The 20,969-nt window shown below is 39.5% G+C and overlaps 1 protein-coding gene and 1 long non-coding RNA gene across 5 annotated transcripts in view; one reads left to right on the top strand and one right to left on the bottom strand.

Annotated features, from left to right (window-relative positions):
* Positions 1-20,969, bottom strand: part of LOC119899255 (alpha-1,6-mannosylglycoprotein 6-beta-N-acetylglucosaminyltransferase B-like) — a 162,974-nt gene that overhangs the window by 99,756 nt on the left and 42,249 nt on the right. For 3 of the 4 annotated variants that reach the window (XM_038713775.1, XM_038713777.1, XM_038713776.1), the window contains exon 3: positions 1,878-2,028. In XM_038713775.1, coding sequence (XP_038569703.1) covers positions 1,878-2,028 — 151 coding nt within the window. Of the gene's footprint in view, positions 1-1,877; positions 2,029-2,136; positions 2,421-20,969 lie in introns of those variants that run through there. The other variant, XM_038713778.1, reaches the window with a different exon arrangement.
* On the top strand, positions 10,089-12,202 carry LOC119899276. Its single transcript, XR_005443777.1, has 4 exons — positions 10,089-10,127; positions 10,731-10,781; positions 11,100-11,193; positions 11,641-12,202. It is a non-coding gene; the product is annotated as an uncharacterized LOC119899276 (long non-coding RNA).

The following is a 20,969-nucleotide window of genomic DNA, read 5'->3' as shown; positions in this document are numbered from 1 at the left end:
ATCACTCCTGCTGCACTGAGTTTAGTCCGGCTGTTTCTAAATGAGAGGAGTTAGAATGAAGAGAACGTTAGATATATAAGACAAATTGGATGTTTTGGTACTAACGAGGCAAATAGAGGAGCGGTTTGATGAAAGCAGTACCAGCAAGGTCATACAAGACTTGTCTGTTTGCACCAGCAAATTTGAGGTAATAGGCAGCAATTTCTACATGCGACCGTATAACAGGGGGGAAAAACTGAGAGCAAAGATGAGAGCGAAATACAATAAGGCGAGGAGTAAAAAGGAGAGAAGATAGAAGTCATAATTATAGTGGAGATAGCGAGGTGATGTACAGTATAAATGACAATGAGGAATACATCTTAAATACGATGGCGCCGTTATAGTGTTTCAGTCTAACTGCTATAAAGGATCAGTAATCCTACAAAGCTCTACCAGCTGCTTTCGTTGATACACACCTGAGTTGACAAAAGCACTCCCGATACTGTATCATAAAAGAGCTGATTACCGTGCATTATGTATGTTATTCTTTCCATACATAAGGGGAAAGAACAATGCTTAAACTATTACAGCAGTATGTGTTTTTATACACTTTTCCTGTTATCATTGCAAGCAGAACAAAGATTGATCCTGAATTGTTAGATCTGTTGAGTTGTGCACATTTACCACTGTTACAGCCGCCGCTGGCTGCCTTAGCTGGCTGCCTTAGAGTAATAGTTGTGTTCTGGAGTTCTCTGAATGGTATGCAAATCCAAGCTGTGAGTCCCTGTTTAGGATTGGTTCCTCTGGACCTGGGACCGCCCACTTCCTGGTTGCTGTTTGCTGGCGTCTGTGATTGGTGACTACAAATAGTTTGTGTCTCTGCAATTCGAGGCGACTGTGAGCCAGTGATCAGTTTGCCTCGTTGTTGGTTGCGTACCCCTGTTAACAGTGAATTTCTTGAGTGTTGGCATTTACCTGTTTCTGTCGGTTGCCTGCCTAAGCGGCTTCCGTCAGTTTGAACCCTTGTAAATCACATAGTGTGAGTGGCACTCTTTTGGTTTGAGCATTGTCTGTTTGGTTACTTTACATTCTTGTAGAGCATATAGGTGCTGACCTCCTTTTGTTCTTCAGTGTTTTCTTTGAGTAGAGAGCTGTCTTTGGACAATACCTCCTTTTGTTTCCTTTTTTTGTCAGTACCTATATAGCCTCCTTTTGTTGTGTTTTCTTGAGACAAATCATTTAATTAAAAATTTGACTTTAACCTAAATTCAGTTGTCCTTTACCACCTTCATTTCAATCCCAAATAACTTGTTACTGCCCTACCTTAACGAGCTGGTTGGAACACCACACATTTAGTATGGCAAAATATTTGGTGTAACATAACATGTGGTGTTAAAAAGATGTCAGCATGTTTTATGTGGATGTCCAGTCAGTGTTTATATTAACGTAGTCAACTGAAGCAATAAATTCCCCAGCACGTGCTATATTGACATAAAAAGCTGAGTTATCCTGCACGTGGAGCCATGCAGGTAGTGTCTATGAGTACCAGGGTGCATTGCGCGCAAGCTTCTGACGCCCAGCCCGCCCAACTTTCGACACTGATTGGACATCAACATAAAAGGTGCCAAATCTTCCCTTAAACAAACGAAGGGCAACCTACTGTCATGTCTATTCACAGTTTCTGAATAATTTAAGATTTTTTTCAAAATTTTAAATCGCATGAGTAATTGCATGACTCTTACTAAAAACGATTTCCTCATCTAATTCTGCTGTCAGTCTCACTATAACCACTTCATCTAGTGAGTGCTGAATAATGTAATGAGAATTTTTGTATTTCACAAAACCAGTTAGCAGTGACGCAGAATAAAACTATAAAATGAAGAAAATAACCAGCTTACTTGTTGATAGCAGAGCTGAGCTCATCCAGGCGCCGTGCGTCGGTGGTGGAGGTGTTGTCAAGTTTGGACAGACTGTCCATCCTCTTCAGAATAACCTCCAGCATGTCACTTATCTTCCTCAGCACACCACGTGACTCCACGCCTCCCAGCACTGAGTGGAGAGACAGGAGATGAATGAAAAGCTGGACAGTGAGGCACAAAACAAACTTGTAGAACAGAATGCACATTAATCACAAAGCCTGCAGCTCTTCTGGCTCACCATACTGTAGTTGATTTGGCTGTGTTATTGTTTTGGACAACTGTCTCTATACACTCCAATGCGATGCAGCTCAAAAGCAAATTCCCTTCTGCTATGTGCCAAACAATGCCAAAGTCCTCATTTGGATGTGTGGGAAAACACATCTAGCTTCTTCTGTATTGTCTATCAGAGTTCGGCTAGCTCAAGAAGTTGTAAGAAGAAAAATATGTAAAATATGTATTTAAAAAGATGCAACTTCTCTTAACCGGGATTATTGTGCACTATGGTTATGTAATAATACTTTTAGCTTAAAACCCTAAATGAAAAAGTGGTGCAGTATCACCTGTAGATTCATCCAATTTACCCACTCAACTTATCATGGCCAGTACTTCAAAAAGTTTGCCTCTGTGGTGCAGTTTGCTGATGCCACCTCACTGATTACATCAGTTTCCACCTGTCACCATTAATTAAAGCTAGGGTAGGCAACACTGCTAGATGTGCTAGGTAGGCAGACAGGCAGGAAGTCCAGACAATCTTTTCATTTGGACCAAATTCATATTTTGGGTACCAACACACAATGTTCCCATATTCATGTAATTAAAAAACAATTATTGCCGAAGATGTGTTTTTAATTAGAAGTCAACTTGTCTGTTTCACACACTGAATATGTACTAAAAATGTGTTTTTTGTGAAATGTGTGTCCAACTGAAATCACATTTCATCATCCTTTTTGCAGTCAAAAATAATGTCAACATTTTTAAAAATATATATTTTTATTATTAAAAGGAATTAAAAAAGCTATTTGGCAAAATATCAAAAATGCTCCTTTTCATCTCAGCTGGCTGTGTTTGATTGACCATAGTGAACCAGAGATAAAGTAGACTAACTGTAGCTATATGTCACGGGCAGACAGTGTGTTGTTAGTGTTACTGAAGAGTAAGGAGCACACCAGTATCTAAAAACCCAAGTGACATTTGCAGGTCCGTTTAAATGTTGTTTAACGTGCTGCAGCTGAGAAGCTAATTAGCTACCTAGCCTGCAAACTGATGTTAGCAGCGCACTTTTCCCTGTTGAATGTTTGTCTGGTCACTTGTTCAAAAGGCTACGGAGCAGGACAAAACATGTTGTCATGTTTGTAAGTTACAAGTACACTTAAGCAGGAAAGCTAATTCGGCTTTTGTGTTGTGCAGCGGGCTGCTGTCTGACTCAGTGGGACTGTCTGCTTATACTACGCTGACGTTGCTGCTTTATGCAAGATTTAATGGGCTTTATTGCAATAAGGTCTCCATCCACATAGACAGATACTGGAGCAATAATTTGCCTAAAACTAGGGGGCACCATTCTGAAACCAAAAAATACTAATTTCTCCCCTTTGGCTTCTAATTTTTTTTCTCAAAGGAGACAGTACAGTACAAGTGATTTACAGAGCAGATATTTGCTATAGCAGAGAAAACAATTCAAACTGCAATTCAATCTCAGATGGACTTCAGAGTATTGGGTTTGTTATTAACAATGTTTTCAGTCTTTTACATTTAATCCCCATATTTGCTTTGAGTTGACGTAAGGCTGTCAGATGTCATTTTCTGCATTTCTACATTTAACATCCAGTATGCTGACATACAAAGATAGTCCCTGATTTTAAAAGAAAAACTATTTTCCTCAAGAGAAAGACCACCTCTACCATAATACCACTTTAACCTCATGAGAGCTGCTCTTCTTCACATGTTATGTCTCATCTTGAAGTCTAAAACCAACAGTTTGATTATCTCAGTCTTTAACCTGTATATCTGCAGCTTGATCTCTCATTTCCTCTGCCAACCAGCAGTGCACAGAACACCCAGTGCTGTATTCTGATCTCTTGTCATAAACTGGCTTTTGTTAAGGCCAGACACTCTGGAGTCTGATGTCTGAATATGGGCTTACTTTTATATCCTTTGATACCCTTTGATATGAGAATGAGACTTTCACCAAGACCATGAGTTATGAAAAGCCAGGAACTAATTACGCCACAGCTCTCTTCCCCTTGCCTCTTCCTTGCACTGTCTGTGTGATGGCCAATTTATTTCTTTCACCTAGCATAGCAGAGAGGGCTAGCAGAGAGTGCATAGTCAGTGTGTGTGTGGAGCGATGAATACATCATTGGTTATCAGAGTTGAAAAGTGAGTCTTAACACATCAGCATGCACACACAGATGCAGCTCCAGAGACAGTGAGGGAGAGAGGTAGAATATACTCTGACTGGATAAAAGGTGTACAAGACCTCATTAGGATAATTACACAGACACTACCGGGGTCAGATTGAATCCAGTCATAATGGCCCAGAACGAGGAAGGTGACTGAGAGGTGGAGACGCAGATGGAAAGTTTTCTCATTTAAAGTCTTTTCAGAACTAATCTTTCCTATATACGTCTAATACATTATTTTTAAGTGCTAGAAAAAAGTGACAGAAGAATCTTATGATATAACAACTGCAAATGAGAATGACAACAGGAAAGTGTGGCTCCAGTAGTCAAAGCTTCCTTTGAGCAACACTCCTTTTCAAGAGAAGTGTGCAGTTTATCCTTTATTCCCCACTTTCAGCACATCTGTATAAAGACACAAAGCAGTATAGTGAGATGTGCTTGGTATTTCAAGCACCAGAGTGACAGACCTTAATACTGTATATAAAATCATTACTTCAGCATTATTATTCATATTGCTACAATACACTGTGCCCTGTATAATGGTAATGGCTGCTTTCTGTTGGATATGGGGAGGAAGGAAAACATCAATGATAACATGCTCGACTGTTACATCACTAACTTTATCTACACCCTTAAAGGCCCTAAAAACATATTTTCATTTAATTAATTCTCAGCTCTCACGCTTAGTGATGGGGTCCTACATGAACACACTATCTCTTCTCTTCTCTTCCAAAATTAGAATAGTTCTGGTTATTTCACATTAGAGATCTCCGGCTGTGCTTTTTTTTTTGCCGCTGCAGCATTTGAAACAGAATCTAATGATAGCTGTGGGGTTGCTTGCTTATGTTGCCAGGCCACTGCCAATCAAAGATGATCAAATCACACCCACACAGCCCTGATGAAGCAGATCAGCGTGAGTTTTTGAGGGTTGAACTCTTAATAAATAAAACCGTAGGATGTTTTTTCGTCCAAACTTAAGCTTGCTTCCTTAATCATGAATATTTAATCTTATTGAGAAAAATAAGTAAGATTTGACAACAAGTTTTCAGTGGCTTTAACACCTGGAAACTACGCACGTCCTGCATTATCAGATAAATAATTAAGACCAATGGTTAGAAAATAAGGCGAATAAGGTAAATAAAGTGTTCATACTAAAACCTAAAATTTTTAAAGACAGCAAATCAAGAGACAAAGGAAGGATCTAGCTTTTGGTAATGGAAATCTGATCTCTCAATATAATCTCTAATGTGTACACTGCAGATGCATTTTAACGTCAGGTGCAAGTCACACATTATAACACAAAGTAAAAAGAGCCTGACGGAATCTGTCAACCTCAAAGTGATGCCATCTTTAGTGACCACTAGTGTTGTAGTCAAGACCGCCCAAAATGAGACCAAGTCAAGACCAAGACCAGGGTTTATCGAGACCGAGACAAGCCCAAGACTTTTAGGGGCTGAGACCAAGTCGAGACCAACACAGGTACCCCACATTACATGACACACAGTAAAATGTGAAACGTGATCATAGATACTTCTCAAATTGATCTGAAAGATCCAGATTCCCATTAAAATACCCCCATACAAACACTAAGAGGCGAAATCAACGTAAGCATCTTTATTCAACGCTCCTTTTCCACGCTTACCATCGCGGGGAGGAGTGACAGTCGTTAACGGGAACAACACATTTTTAATTAGGGCTATTGGTTGCATTTGAAGCAATACATTTTACATCCAATCAAAGTTAGGATGTTAACAAATAAATCAGACAATGCAAAAGCAGTTTATTGATATTCTCAAAGTTATTGTCTTGAAATAAAATCCAGAGTCCTCAATGTCCGAATCCGAGACCAGACAGAGCACAAATGTCGTCGAGTCCAAGACAAGACCAAGATCATCAATATATGGTCTTAAGACCGGTCTCAAGACCAAGACCGGTCTCAAGTACTACAACACTAGTGACCACACACAGTGTTTCCCACAGAATGACAGTGTAACTGTGTCAGCAACCGCAGCCATGGGGTATTTTTCAATTTCTAGTATTTCACCATTTCAATTCTACCTGATTCTCCACCTCATTTTAGTGTCTAACCACTATTTGAATCTGCTCCCTTTCTCTTCACTTCTCTATTCCATATACACACACCTAGAACTCTGGTCTCTTACCAGCTTGCCCCGCCTCTTGGATGTGTCCGAAATCACCCACTATTCATTATATAGTGGACTATATAATGAGCTCGCCATTTTGTAGTGCTGTCTGAATGTATAGTGAGAATTGTTATACCACGTCCAGTCAAAGTATCCCAGAATGCATTTTGAAAAGTAGTGTACAACCGATGGTCACTAAACAAGCCCTACATTCCATCATGCATTGCGCTAATAGAAAAAAAACAGCCCACCAACCGTTGGTCATTCTTTTTGTATTACATGGTAGCTCCGCGTTAATCTTGAAAAGCTGCAGAGCTGCAGTCTCTATTCAATTTACACTGTAAATTTCCAGCTAAACTGAGGCGCTCTCTCTCTCTCTCGCCTGTCATTCGCCTGTCATTCACCGGTCTTATGCAGAGTTTTACGTGCATTACTTCTGCCGACAACGGCATGCACGTCGCGGTTCCTCGTGGGTCTATTTCAAGTAGCCGGCTATTTAAAAACGATAAAATATTTTTTGTGTGGTACGGTGATAAATTATCCGCATGTCCCGCGAGGTTCGGACAACACCACACAACACCAGTGTTCCTCCACTGCCACTGCATACACGCTACGCTTATACATGCGCACTGACAACCCAGGGTTAGGGTTATTCACGCACTTCGAAAACATTTTTTGAAAGTTTTATTCTTTGTTTATTGTTTGTATGTTTATTTACATCATTATATGTTGAATTGTATATCGTAATAAGCTGTATATTAACTTACTGGGAGAAAACTGGTGGTTCTATGTAAATGTTCCATATCGCCAAAATGGCTTGATCCTTGTTTCGCTGCGAAGCTTCAACTGTGAGATTGAGAGTCGAATCAGGCTCCGCCATCGAAGCATCGACTCTTTGACTATTCGGGGTCAGCCTATACAGAACCTGCAATTCTGTTTTCACAGCACCAGCTGTGCTGCATTTGAAGGAAGCTTATTAATGATGTAGCCTATCGAAACGATCGCAACCAATGTGTTACTGAATGACATCTGCACTGTTGTGTTCACTGTTCACTGTCGCTTGTCTGTGTAACACAATAGATAACAACTCTCTCTTTGTTTCTCTGCACCATGCTAAAATTGGTCGCCAAATATACCTGGGCAGCTGTTAATATATCTATATGTGGGAAATGCTGACACATAATGCACTAAACAGCCTAATAAGATTCAAATTGGGACAAGAGGGACACACGTCACAGTGTATTCTTCTGGCCTCCTATCACAGGCCTTGGCAGGGCCCATATTGACACTGCAAACACCTGGATTACTCTGTCCAACCACTCTATCAAACCCCATGTCTGCTGCTTGACAGGCAATTACAGCCAATGGGCTGCAGTGCCTAACAGCTCTGGTGCAAGGTCATTGTCTGCCTCGATCTCTACCAACAGCTGAAGGAATCCTAAGTTCAGTGACTTATCTCCTCGGCGACAGAAGTATTCGTCTCAGACTGACAGTGTCATGTCCTTTGCCTTTGATGGATCACTATGACAGAGTGTGCCGGTGGGTCGCTCTGGTGACATCTTTGTGATTGGCTGATAATGGATAGCATCTATATTAAGAGTCAAGCAAACTGAAGGAAAATACAGGCATATCTAATGTTCAGTGTTTCGCCCACATATAACAAGCTTAAAAAGCTTGCAGACCAACCTACACACACTTTTTGAGCTGATTCAGCCTGCTAAGTTCATCCTAAATTTGGTACTTTGAATTATGGTTTAATATGGGTGATTCCCTTTGTTGTTGGCTGTTAATCAACTATATGGAGATATGTAAAATTAATTTAAAAAAAACACCAAAGTATATTACAATACAGATAACAGCCTCAAACAGCTGTGAAGTTCAGCAGTGCTGCGAAGGGAGCAAATGGGAATGATTCAAAAAAAGTCTAAAGGTTTACGAGATTCAGCAAGTTAATAGAGCTTTCATATGTTCCTGTGGTTTAATGTGTCAAATGTCATATTAAGTCAGGGGGCTAATTGCTCTCTGTGTGTCTTTTTCTTCACGAATCTGTGTGTCAAAATTTAGTCACAGATGCTGCCCACCCGTGGATGGCAAATTGCCAGCTGTAACAAATGAGGTCTGTCTTTAAAAGCTGATCCTTGATGCGATTTCATTGTGCACCTTGATGAAAGACACACTGAAAATCTTTTTAATGTGTTTGACCAGTGGTGACCAACTACCAATTTAAAAAGGAGAAATGACAATATTCCGATCACTTGCTTAAATTATACCATTATACCACAGAAAATGACTGCCCTTACCTGCTTTCATCTGACGAAACCTCGTCCAGATCTCACTGGTGTAATGTATTTGTGAGTGAAGAACACTGTGATCACATATACTGTATGTAATGGACAGAAGTGGAAAGAAGATAATCAGCAGCAACGTTACTGCAGAGATGGAGATGGTTTGACTCATTCAAAGGACAGTGGAGTCAAAAACAGGAAACTGTGTGTGACACTGGCATTAGAGACTAAATAGCGCCTGGAAAACACTGATAGCAGAAATCAAAATGTGAAAGAAAAGAAGCAACAAGAGGAAGATGAACAAAGAACAAGACAACCCAGATCAAAAAGAAGTGCTCTTAAAGGCACTGAAAATGTACAAGAAATTCACATAGTATGCTTATAGTACATACTGCTAACATGCTTACTATATTAAAGATATAGTCTCCTGAGCTTTAACATACTTCTCCAAAGTATACTTTGAATAAATTGGTAATAAATATATACTTAATCAAACATAAATATGCTTAAATAAAAGCATATTTTTCACAACATTTTAGTCTAATTATTAATATATTTATTTAACTCTTAGTAAATACTATTTAGGTGTATTTTGTGAAAGTACATTGTTAAACAATTACACTTCTAGTGGGTTAAAAATATATTTATGCCAAATATGCTTCATTGTGTAGGCTACTGCAAAATATTGTAATTATTTATGTAATTGCCACATGTTTCAGCCTGATTTCTAGAAGTATGATTTTTAAAACATATTTTTTAACATTAAAATATATTTTTCAAAAGCATATTATTTCTTATATTTTTATAATTTCTTTTCTTTCTTTTATTTTTTTCAAATCAGGTAAATAGCTAGTTGAGATCAGAGACCTCTTTCATAGGGTAACCTGGCCAAGAAGGAAGCAGCACATGTTGTTAACTTAACAAACAAAGAACAACAACATATAGTAATAAGCATACTTTAAATCACATCATTTGTAAACACACATGTGTACACAGGGGCGAAGTGTGCCCTCGCACCCAGACCACTAGCGCAGTGTTTTCAATTTGACCAATCAGAATCAAGGTTTTCAAATTGATGACCCAATCACACAGCATGAAAGTCTGCTTCACGGAAGTTAACGTGTTTACTGTGGTTGAGAGGGAAGCTATTTTTGGCCAGAAATCATTTTGTTTCTCAGGTTTCCTTTGTTTTGACTCGGACTTGGTGAAGGTGGACACCACAGACATAATAAGAAAAGAACACAGAAGAGAAGAATATCCGGTCAGCTCCCTGCAGAAGTTAAATGTGAAAAGAGCTAAAGAGGTGTGCCTGGCAAGTACAAGCAGGAGAGGACAGACGCAGATACTGCCGGAAAAATCCTCAGTTTATTGTTATTATTGTTAGCAAGATAACACAACTGTGTAAGTTAACTAAAGTTGAGCTCACTCTGGGTTTGAAAATATTTTCCTTGGTGGATAGCGCTGGTGTGCATTATTCTAGCACGTGGATTTATATATTTATTAGCTAACGTTAGTTAGCATTTTAATAGCTTCATAATCGTTACGCTTTTTGCTGTAAGGCAGTTTTTAATGTTACTAAAATTTCAGTAATATACAGTCTCCGTAACACTGTTGCTGGAATTTGATGCATGAGATTTTAAAAAGGTAGGCCTGTGCATGCGTGTGTATGAGCCCTCAATTCTGCTTTTGCACTGATAAAATGACCAGTGAGGTCTCTATTAGAGTAATAAATGCTACTAATATGTTGCTGTCTGTGTGCTAAAGAATAGGTTCACATTTGTATAGTCTACCTTAATACTCACATGTACATGTTTACAGTAAGTTCTTGGTCACTGTAATGATTATTCCTGCCCATATAGTCTGTAAAGACATCACCACAGTTGTCATTTTTGTATAAATTCATTCTAAAGTTTAGCTGAAGCTACTATGAATCATCAGCTAAGCATCTGCATTAGACTATTTAAAAGTGGATATCTTTTAAAGGCACACTGTTTTTCTTTTTAGAGATTTCTCTTCTCTGCAACCATGGAGGGGGTAATCATTACAGTGACACAGGTATGTGAGAATTGTTGCTTGAAATAATGTTTTTGTGTACTGCAATGCCTGACCACATGATCTAATAGCATGTGATGTTTTGTATGGTCATAGATCCTGTATTCAACTTTTGAACCTACCCTTTGCCAACTTTAACCAACTTAATGCTAAACCTAGAGTTGGAATTTCCTGCCTTAGCTCAAGAAAATTAAATAAAGAATAATAATAGAGTTACAGTGTTTATAATGATAAGCAAATGAAGAACTAAACTAGGTGGAAGTACTGGCCTAACTGAATATTTATTATATGTCATTTGCAACTGCATTTCTTTTCTTTTAGAGCATCCTGGTATCGTTGCCTCACTCAGATTGCTTAGAGGCCACAAAAACCTCAAAGGACCAGCCGGACCCTGACAAGCTCAATGTGCTCATAGGTATGTCTGGCTCCTGCACACGATCACTGTTTTTGCTCTCACTACATGTCAACAGGGTCACACTAAAGAAACAAATATTCTTGTGAAAAAATAAGTATATTCAAAATATTGTTATATTAAGTAATTGGCTACTTTTGTACTTTACAAATTGCCTGCTGTGTAATGTAAAATGACATGTAGACAGCACAGTTGTTAAGCAGGTCTGAATGTTTGTGTTATTTGTTAATAACATTTCATCATATACAGCTCCTCGGCTGAATGTACAGTAGTGTTTATGTAATGTTTTTGATCCTGTTGTAATGGAAGAACTGAGCATTAACTCTTTTCCACCACTCACTTATGGAAAACCATTTCACCTGAACCTAAAAAAATCAGACAATGGTTGTTAGTTCATTAGAGGTAATATTGCTTTGATATAGACAAAATATTTCCTTTTCCCTTCCACAGATGCTGTGTGATAAACCAGTTTCCAAATCCCATAGTGTCTGCAGTTGCAGAAAATGCAACGAGTCCTACTCAAAGATAACCGACCCTCCACTCCAAGGATAAGGATTGTGACATTTTTCAGTATCAGTTTGGATCCACCATTTGTACTGTATGCTTCCTTCACTACAGTTGAATAAGCGCTTGGACTGCCATACCAACGAGCCTGGCTCTTTGCCTTTGCTTTCAAAGTTGCATGTTTGGTACCCTGTAGACCTGTGTTTGAATATGGGTAGGGTGACCGCTCTCGCCTTTGGCCGCATATGGTGTCAGGAGTGGGATGGCTTGCTGTGAGGTCATCTGAGCTGTGCCCAGTGTCCGAACCGCATGAGAGACCCCCATGGGTAGCATTGATGATGGGATGTGTATAGTGTACTTTTCAGTAATACTGATCATATGTCATCATTTTACTGATTTTATTTTATTTGAAGGTGTTTTGGTCAAGTTGTGATACTTGCTGCTATACCTTCTAATGTACAAGAATTTATTTTTGTAATGTACACAAAATTAAAGTTTTTTAGTTGTCTGTATGTGTGTGTGTATTATTATTATTATGCTAAAAAGGCATTTTGCAAGGTATGTTTCACTTTTACTAAAACACACTACGGTGCCTGCTGAAAGCAAATTTAAGGTCAAGAGTTCAATGAGCTTATAATAGTGATGGTGGCCTCAAGGAATAAAATACCAAATTTAGTACATCTGAAGAAACAATCTAGCCAAAGGCATCATGACACAGACTGTACTAGTGCTGTAGTCAGCCGTGTTTGTGAGTTGTGCCAATTATAATGCATTGTGTACCAGTTTTGTGTTAATAAGGGCTTTGTGTTGAACTTGCTCATCTTGATCAATGCATGCGTTTATTTGGGTAAAGTTGATTGATGTGTCACTGCCCTGGAGTTCCAATTATGCTGAAATGCCACCTTTGATCCCAAGAAAATTATAACATGGAAATTAAAAAATAGAAAAGTGCAGACTTCCAAACTGGCACCAAATAATAAACTTTAATATTTACCAAATATTTACTTTAATTAGACTTGCGCTGCAAGTTATTTACTATGCATGAAGGAATAACTTATCTCAAGAGATCAAACAAAAGTTGTTTTTGGGCCTTCAGTCATGGATCTAGCGCAGAGCTGCTTTACTCAGTAAACTACCTGTTTGTGTTTGTGTAAGATAAATGCAGCCTTAAGATTCAATGAGAGTGAAAGCAGTGAGCTAACAGAGCCACACTGCTGGCATATTATTTCATGCCATGTTTGGCTTCCCCCGACTGGCAAGGGGTGGAATAAATCAACACACACACACACACACACACACACACACACACAGTATCCTGCTTTGGCCACCATATTGGACTGAATATTTAGTGTCACGGCACATTATATTTCTCCTGAGGACTGAAACGCATGAAGCGTGAACAGAATCCTTGTTAGCGTCTCTAAACAGACTACTGAAAACTGAGAGGGAGACTTTTCGTGTATGTGTACTGTATGTGTGTGTGTATATGTGTGTGCATGTACTGTAGCCTACACAGAATGTTGGCCGTTTTCCCTCATCCAATTTCAGCATCTGAGCAGCAGAATCTTGACAGTGGGAACAATAAACATTAGTGAAATGAAATCGCCAGCCAAATGCAGCTTCACTAAGAATCCATAGAGAATACTAAAACTAATATAATAAGTCACTCTATGTGTCTGTGTGTACGTGCTTATAAAATGAGTCTATGAAATAGCCACAGCGTATCCGTCTGCTTGACTTTATGGTAATGGAAATGACAGAAAGGGTCACACAATACAAAAAAGCTATGACTTCCCTCCATCAAATCCTTTTATGTCACTTCAAAAATATTTCACCCGGGCTGGGAACAGCATTTGTCTGTGTCAGTTGCACTATAAAAATTGACTTTTCATATCCCAGCACAGTAGGGTGCAGCACCGGCAGGGTGTGTTTATATCTCTATGACTAAGGCATACATCGTGTACAGGTTAGAATACATAAGGGATTCCTCTATTACAGTTGAATGCTGATAAAAAAAAAGAGAGATTTTAAAGCAGTGGGGTTCCTCACATTAAAGCTGTGTGATTGTGCCCTGAGGAGATTTGGCAGCCTGTGTGAAAAAGTGTGTTTGTTTATCTTTGTAAAAAGGACAGAGGTCATAGAGAGGGCACTCTATAGCAGGGTGAAAGTTTTTTTTTTCCCACTGCTAATTGAATTTAACTGAATTACACTGAACAAATTATGGCAAAAAAACCCCACCACGCTGTTACATGTGTGTGTTCTAATTCAGTGTATGACAGAGGTGTTTAGATTTGTATTAGCAAAGCCCGAGTGTATTGAACAACTAATACTGACAGTCTAGAACTACAAATCAAACACGACATGATGCCATAAAAATAGCATTTTGAAAATGATGAAATCCGATTGGGAAAAACACAGCTGAAGGAAGTGAGGAATAAGTATTCACCTGCAGCGGAGTTATGGCACTTTGAAAACGTTTCACTGTCTCCACATATCAAGCGCGATTGAGCTCCGTCTTTGAAAATGAAACTGTCTTGAAGCAAACTCTCTACCATTTTATATGTTGTGGGTTTGTGAGACAGCTCTGAACTATAATCCTTCCTACGGTGAGACCACCTATCATTTGTGTGTGTTTGTGTGGCAGGTAGGTGCAACACCATGCAAGTGTGTCTATATGTCTCTTTAAGCAAGGCTGCAGCTGCACACAACACACAACATACACATCTGTGTGCATGGGGTATTATGTGTGCCAGAGCAGGATGGTATTTTGATTGGCTGTGGGGGTGTTTGCATATTCATGAGAAGAAAAACCATTTGTGGTTTGATGAATGCCGTCAGAAGGGCCTGCTGGATAGGAGTTGCCACAGCTAAATTAACCTGAAACCCATGTCACGTTTTCACAGGAGCGCGCGCACACACACACAACACACACACAGATTGACAGAGCGGATTGAAAGTTATTTAAAGAGGAATAAACACCCCAAAACAAGAACTGTTATTTATTTCACACTCTAAAGTCAATGTATAAAAATTTCTTTGGAAATAGGGGAAGCAAGACTTGAATTGATGATGTCACATGATACATTACGGAGATGTTTTATCAGTGGTTACTAACTCTGTGGGCTCATAAATGTTTTGTTTGAGATATTCCATCCCACTGAATATAATTTGAATGCAGGGCTTCCAGCTGTGACTCAGAAAATACAGTGGCATCCCAGTAAAATCACAGCGGGTGCTGTCTTGGTGTCCTGGCTGTTGTTTCCCATTACCCAACGTCAGCTCTGGGATTCGTCCCGAGATTAGATCATCATCACATCATCGCAGTCTGTCTTGGCTCCTCAGGTTAAAGAGAGACTTAGAGGCTGTACAATCCTAATCTACAGCTGATACACACACACACACACACACACACACACACACACACACACACACACACACACACGCGTACAAATTAATTCACACAAGATGCATGTTAACCTGTGCATACGCCATATCTCCCCACCCTCATCCTCCTCACTTCTCCCCAGCTTCATTTTCACCCCTCACGTTTCCCTAAACCCTCTTCCTTCCTCTCTCTCAACCTTGTGCTTTTCTCTTGTCGTCCTGCTCCGCTCCTATTCTTCCTCCTTCAACTAATTCTTCACCCTCCCTCTGCTCTGCAGTAAAGGGAACAACACAATCACCATTAAGACCCCTCTCTCATCCCTCAGTGGGCTGACGCACAGACAGACAGACAGGTGCTTAATGCCCCGCTACCACTCCAATCTCCAGTACATCTCCTCTCCTCATTTTCACACCCACATTCAATTACTACAAATTACATGCAGTTTAATTATTATGGTGCAGGGGCTCTACTGTTCATTAGCTAAAGAACGGCAGGACTGAGTGCAGACAGAAAAGAGTGGGATGGGGTTTTTTTAGCTGCACAATGGGAATGGAAATATACGGTTGGAGTAGGGTTTTGGCAAATGAAAATGCAGCAAATGAAGCATGAAGGAAGTGAAATATTATGCTGGCAATAAAGTAAACACAATGAATACCAATGATCTAAAAGACAATTTAATAAGTAAGGCCGCAAATGATGGGGTGATCAATATGCTATTTTGAACCCTACAGAATATAATAGAAAATAATAGAATAGAACCAGCTGGCGATGGTGAAAACCCCCCACTTTGCTCTATTTTAATTCCCGCTCTTGATTCAGCTTTTCAAATATTTATTGTTCATCTGGTTTTGACATTTTCTCACCATTCATTCAGCAATGTCAAGGCAAATTGGATTTCATGAAGGCAGATGGGATAGATGAGAGGATATTAAAAGACACAAAGACGGGGAGACAGCTTCACTGCCTATTAATGCTGACAGTTTCTGTCACTCCTCTTTTGAGCATTCCTCTATTTCAAAGTGATCGAGAAGGGGATGAAGAAAGAATCCTGTATGGCGGTAATCCAACTCTTGGTGTCTCAATAGTTCAGCTTCCATTCAACCATCAGTCATCCTCTTCCCCCTCCTTTCCTAAACTGCACTCGCTTATAGAGCGCCTGTAAGCTGTTGTTTTATTCGATTTGCACTTTTTGTTTTGACAATGTCACATTCAAAGTGGACAAGATCTTTCTCTCACTCTTTTTTCCACCCCTTGCCCATTATATTTCATTCTCTATCCCATTCTTTAGTTTTCACTGTTTCTCTCGCTGTCATCTTGAGTTATCATAGTTTATTTTATGATGATGACAGAGGATGAAAAACTGGCATCACTGAGCTTGCAGACACACATGCAAACACACACCCACACCAAGCACTTGAGACGGACAAATAAAAAACAATATTTGAAGAGAGACCAAATTGGATATATACACATACGAAGAATGAAAGGCTAATCTGTTGACAAGTACATAGCGTCTGCATGTGTGGGTGTGTTTGTTTTTGATGAAACTGTGATGAAATGGGGTGATAGCCATGGTTGTTTCAAACCACAATTTCAAATACAAATCAATGGGTTTCTTCATCAGACAGCGTTATTCTTTTTGTAATTACAGATGAACAAAGTGTTTATCTTCTGAAGTAAATGGTGACATTTACAAGTGTTGACCTCCCTTTTGATTTCTAACACACACACGTGTCATATATGAGAACACACATATCCTCGTGCACCATCCTGACAAGCTTGACAGACACAAGCCGTGGCCCTTATTACAATTTCCGCCACCTACTGAAGTTGCTGTCTCTCAGAAAGCATTTCTCTGTTGACTTTCACTACTTCAGCACAGCTCTGCTGCTCTGTGCAGACAGACACACAGCTGCAGGGGCTCCTTTCACCACAACCACGTCTATGTGTGTTAGTGTGACAGGGCGTTGTGGTTCACACAGAGGCAGCAGAGGATGGGTTTAGAGTGTGTGAGTGTGTATATGTGCTAGATGGGGGTATCTAAGAATTTAGACGGGAAATATGTGTGACATGACCTTTTTACTGTTCTGTGTGGCTGAGAGTGAATATTTGGCTACAGTGTGTTAACAAATGTGTTAGTCTCAGAGGAATTTCCTGGAAATATGTGGGTGAAGAAAGAACTGTTTGGGGTGGATTTTAGACCTGCGATGGACTGGCGACCTGTCCAGGGTGTACCCCGCCTTTCGCCCGATGTCAGCTGGGATTGGCTCCAGCCCCCAGCGACCCTGTGCGCAGGATAAGCGGTTGACGATGGATCCATGATTTTAGTTAAATTTAATTACCTTAACCAACAGACAGCATTAGCATTAACAAATTAGAGACTAACTCAACCACCATTTAGAGCGTTTTTTTTTTCAAAAGGATGTAATGAATGAAAATGTATTAATATACTGTAAGTATAATGTTAATATATTAACTATATTGATTATAATTTCATATATTAGTATACTATATAGCTTACCACTAGTATAATATTAATTCCAGTTATAGCAGTTTCATTTCATTACCATATTATTAAGTGCCAAGTGGAATTGATCAAACTCAGTTTCCTAATCTTAATTATAACTTGGATGGGCCAGAATGCAATTTACAAATTGGAAAAAAGGTAATTATGGTTACTCAGATATGACATGAACAAGTCTTAAAAAGCAGCACTACTCCCATCACTGGGTAGGACTGAAGAACCTCTCAGATCGAATGAAAAATGTCTTTAATTAAAACTGCAGGTCAGTGATTTGGATGCAGCTTGTTCCAGACTAGGCTTATGTTGTTCTGAACTGGAATCAATGTTTGACAAGCTAAATTAAACAGCAGGTGAAATAAGTGAAAAAACGAATGTAAACATTATTCATTTTCACCTATTTTCCGCTAACCATACACTGTAAAAAAAGGCCTGTGAAATCCACAGCAATTTACTGTGTTTGTGCACAGTTAGTTACAGTATACTAATACACAGTAACATATTGTGTAATCAAAGAGTTATTGTAAAAATCACAGTAATCAGGTTGCTACCCTACAAAATCACAGTAACCAACATTGTACTGTAGATAATCACAGTAATGATTGTTGTACTGTAGATAATCACATTAACCAACAGAGTGCTGTGAAAATCACAGTTGTCAATTTAACACCATAGATAATCACAGTAAATGACAGTGTCACTCAAAAACAAAAAATCATAGATATGCTCCTCAGAACAGTACAGAGGGTAAAGTAAATAGCTCTGTATTTGTATAGCGCCTTTCTAGTCTTTTCGACCACTCAAAGCGCTTTTACACTACACCATTCACGCACATTTATACACTGATCCTAAGTGCTCAACACTTGGGATACACTGGCAGAACAGCTGCCAGGGGCAATTCGGGGTTCAGCATCTTGCCCAAGAACACTTCGACATGCAGCCTGGAGGAGCCAGGGATCAAACTGCCGACCTTCCAATTAACAGGTAACCTGCTTTATCTCCTGAGCCACAGCCTCCCCAGTGCAAATGCTTTTTTACTACACGTTGACTTTTGTGGTCTAAATATTTTTCGATATATAGATCTTTGTCTCAAATAATGTCATCAGACCTCACTTATTTCTGTTTGTGGCTAGATCTATTATTTATTTACAGTGGGTACGGAAAGTATTCAGACCCCTTTAAATTTTTCACTCTTTGTTTCATTGCAGCCATTTTCCCAAAAGTTCATTTTATTTCTCAGTAATGTACACTCAGCACCCCATCTTGACAGAAAAAACAGAAACTTTTGCAAATTTATTAAAAAAGAAAAACTGAAATATCACATGGTCATAAGTATTCAGACCCTTTGCTCAGTATTTAGTAGAAGCACCCTTTTGATCTAATACAGCCATGAGTCGTTTTGGGAAAGATGCAACAAGTTTTTCACATCTGGATTTGGGTATCCTCTGCCATTCCTCCTTGCAGATCCTCTCCAGTTCTGTCAGGTTGGATGCTAAACGTTGGTGGACAGCCATTTACAGCCACGGAGTTGTTGTGAAGCCACTCCTTCATTATTTTAGCGGTGTGCTTAGGGTCATTGTCTTGTTGGAAGGTAAACCTTCGGCCCAGTCTGAGGTCCAGAGCACTCTGGAAAAGGTTTTCGTCCAGGATATCTCTGTACTTGGCCGCATTCATCTTTCCCTCGATTGCAACCAGTCGTCCTGTCCCTGCAGCTGAAAAACACCCCCACAGCATGATGCTGCCACCACCATGCTTCACTGTTGAGACTGTATTGGACAGGTGATGAGCAGTGCCTGGTTTTCTCCACACATACCGCTTAGAATTAAGGCCAAAAAGTTCTATCTTGGTCTCATCAGACCAGAGGATCTTATTTATCACCATCTTGGAGTCCTTCAGGTGTTTTTTAGCAAACTGGCAGGCTTTTCATGTGTCTTGCACTGAGGAGAGGCTTCCGTCGGGCCACTCTGCCATAAAGCCCCGACTGGTGGATTGCTGCAGTGATGGTTGACTTACTACAACTTTCTCCCATCTCCCGACTGCATCTCTGGAGCTCAGCCACAGTGACCTTTGGGTTCTTCTTTACCTCTCTCACCAAGGCTCTTCTCCCCCGATAGCTCAGTTTGGCCGGACGGCCAGCTCTAGGAAGGGTTCTGGTCGTCCCAAACGTCTTCCATTTGAGGATTATGGAGACCACTGTGCTCTTAGGAACCTTAAGTGCAGCAGAAATTTTTTTGTGACCTTGGCCAGATCTGTGCCTTGCCACAATTCTGTCTCTGAGCTCTTCAGGCAGTTCCTTTGACCTCATGATTCTCATTTGCTCTGACATGCACTGTGAGCTGTAAGGTCTTATATAGACAGGTGTGTGGCTTTCCTAATCAAGTCCAATCAATATAATCAAACACAGCTGGACTCAAATGAAGGTGTAGAACCATCTCAAGGATGATCAGAAGAAATAGACAGCACCTGAGTTAAATATGAGTGTCACGGCAAAGGGTCTGAATACTTATGACCATGTGATATTTCAGTTTTTCTTTTTTAATAAATTTGCAAAAATTTCTACATTTCTGTTTTTTTATGTCAAGATGGGGTGTACATTACTGAGAAATAAAATGAACTTTTTTGATTTTTGGAAAATGGCTGCAATGAAACAAAGAGTGAAAAATTTAAAGGGGTCTGAATACTTTCCGTACCCACTGTATATGTAAAGTATTTATATAATTATTTGTATCTGTAAAATGGTTGTGTTTAAAGTAAGTGGCAATCCAAAGCTATTAATACAGATATATAGTGCAAATCAAACAAAGGATACTTTTGAATTAAATCTATTTTTATTTCTATTAGGATTAAATCAATTTGGCTGATTTTAATTTTTTCTCATTATTTTATGATTAATATATGAGTTTATGCAGCATTATCAAGCCCGAGTAGCCTACAAACACCCAGTCTCACATTAAAATGTATCTCAGCTACACTGGTCCACATTGCAAAACGTACGTTTACAATGACAGCTCTAAAAGTGTGTGGTTGTTGCATTTAAAAAAAAATTGGGTTTTTTGCCTATTCTTCTCTCTTCTCTTTTCACATTTGGCGTCCAATTCACTTGACTCTCTCAAGTCTCCTGCGTGAGAACAAAAAACATGGCGAACATTTCTCTCATTTTCCTGCTGAATCCCACCGGTAACCAGCCTGTGACAGCAGTAGACCTGTGGGGGGCAGCAATTTTTCAGAAAGGCATCCATCAGGTGACCATCGTTACAATTTATTTAGGCCACAAAGTTCTTCACTTCAGCATTTAAGCGATCTTAACGTTGCGGTTTGAACATGCTTTGAAAGCTCACTGCTTCCATTTCATGTCATTGAAAGGACTGT

This window comes from Micropterus salmoides, unplaced genomic scaffold (assembly GCF_014851395.1).
Source record: "Micropterus salmoides isolate LMB-PRFRI ecotype aquatic unplaced genomic scaffold, ASM1485139v1 Ms_hic_scaffold_12, whole genome shotgun sequence".
In the NCBI taxonomy this organism is placed as follows: Eukaryota; Metazoa; Chordata; class Actinopteri; order Centrarchiformes; family Centrarchidae; genus Micropterus; species Micropterus salmoides.
The sequence above is the reverse complement of the archived record's forward strand: the minus strand, read 5'-3'. Positions and strand labels throughout refer to the sequence as shown.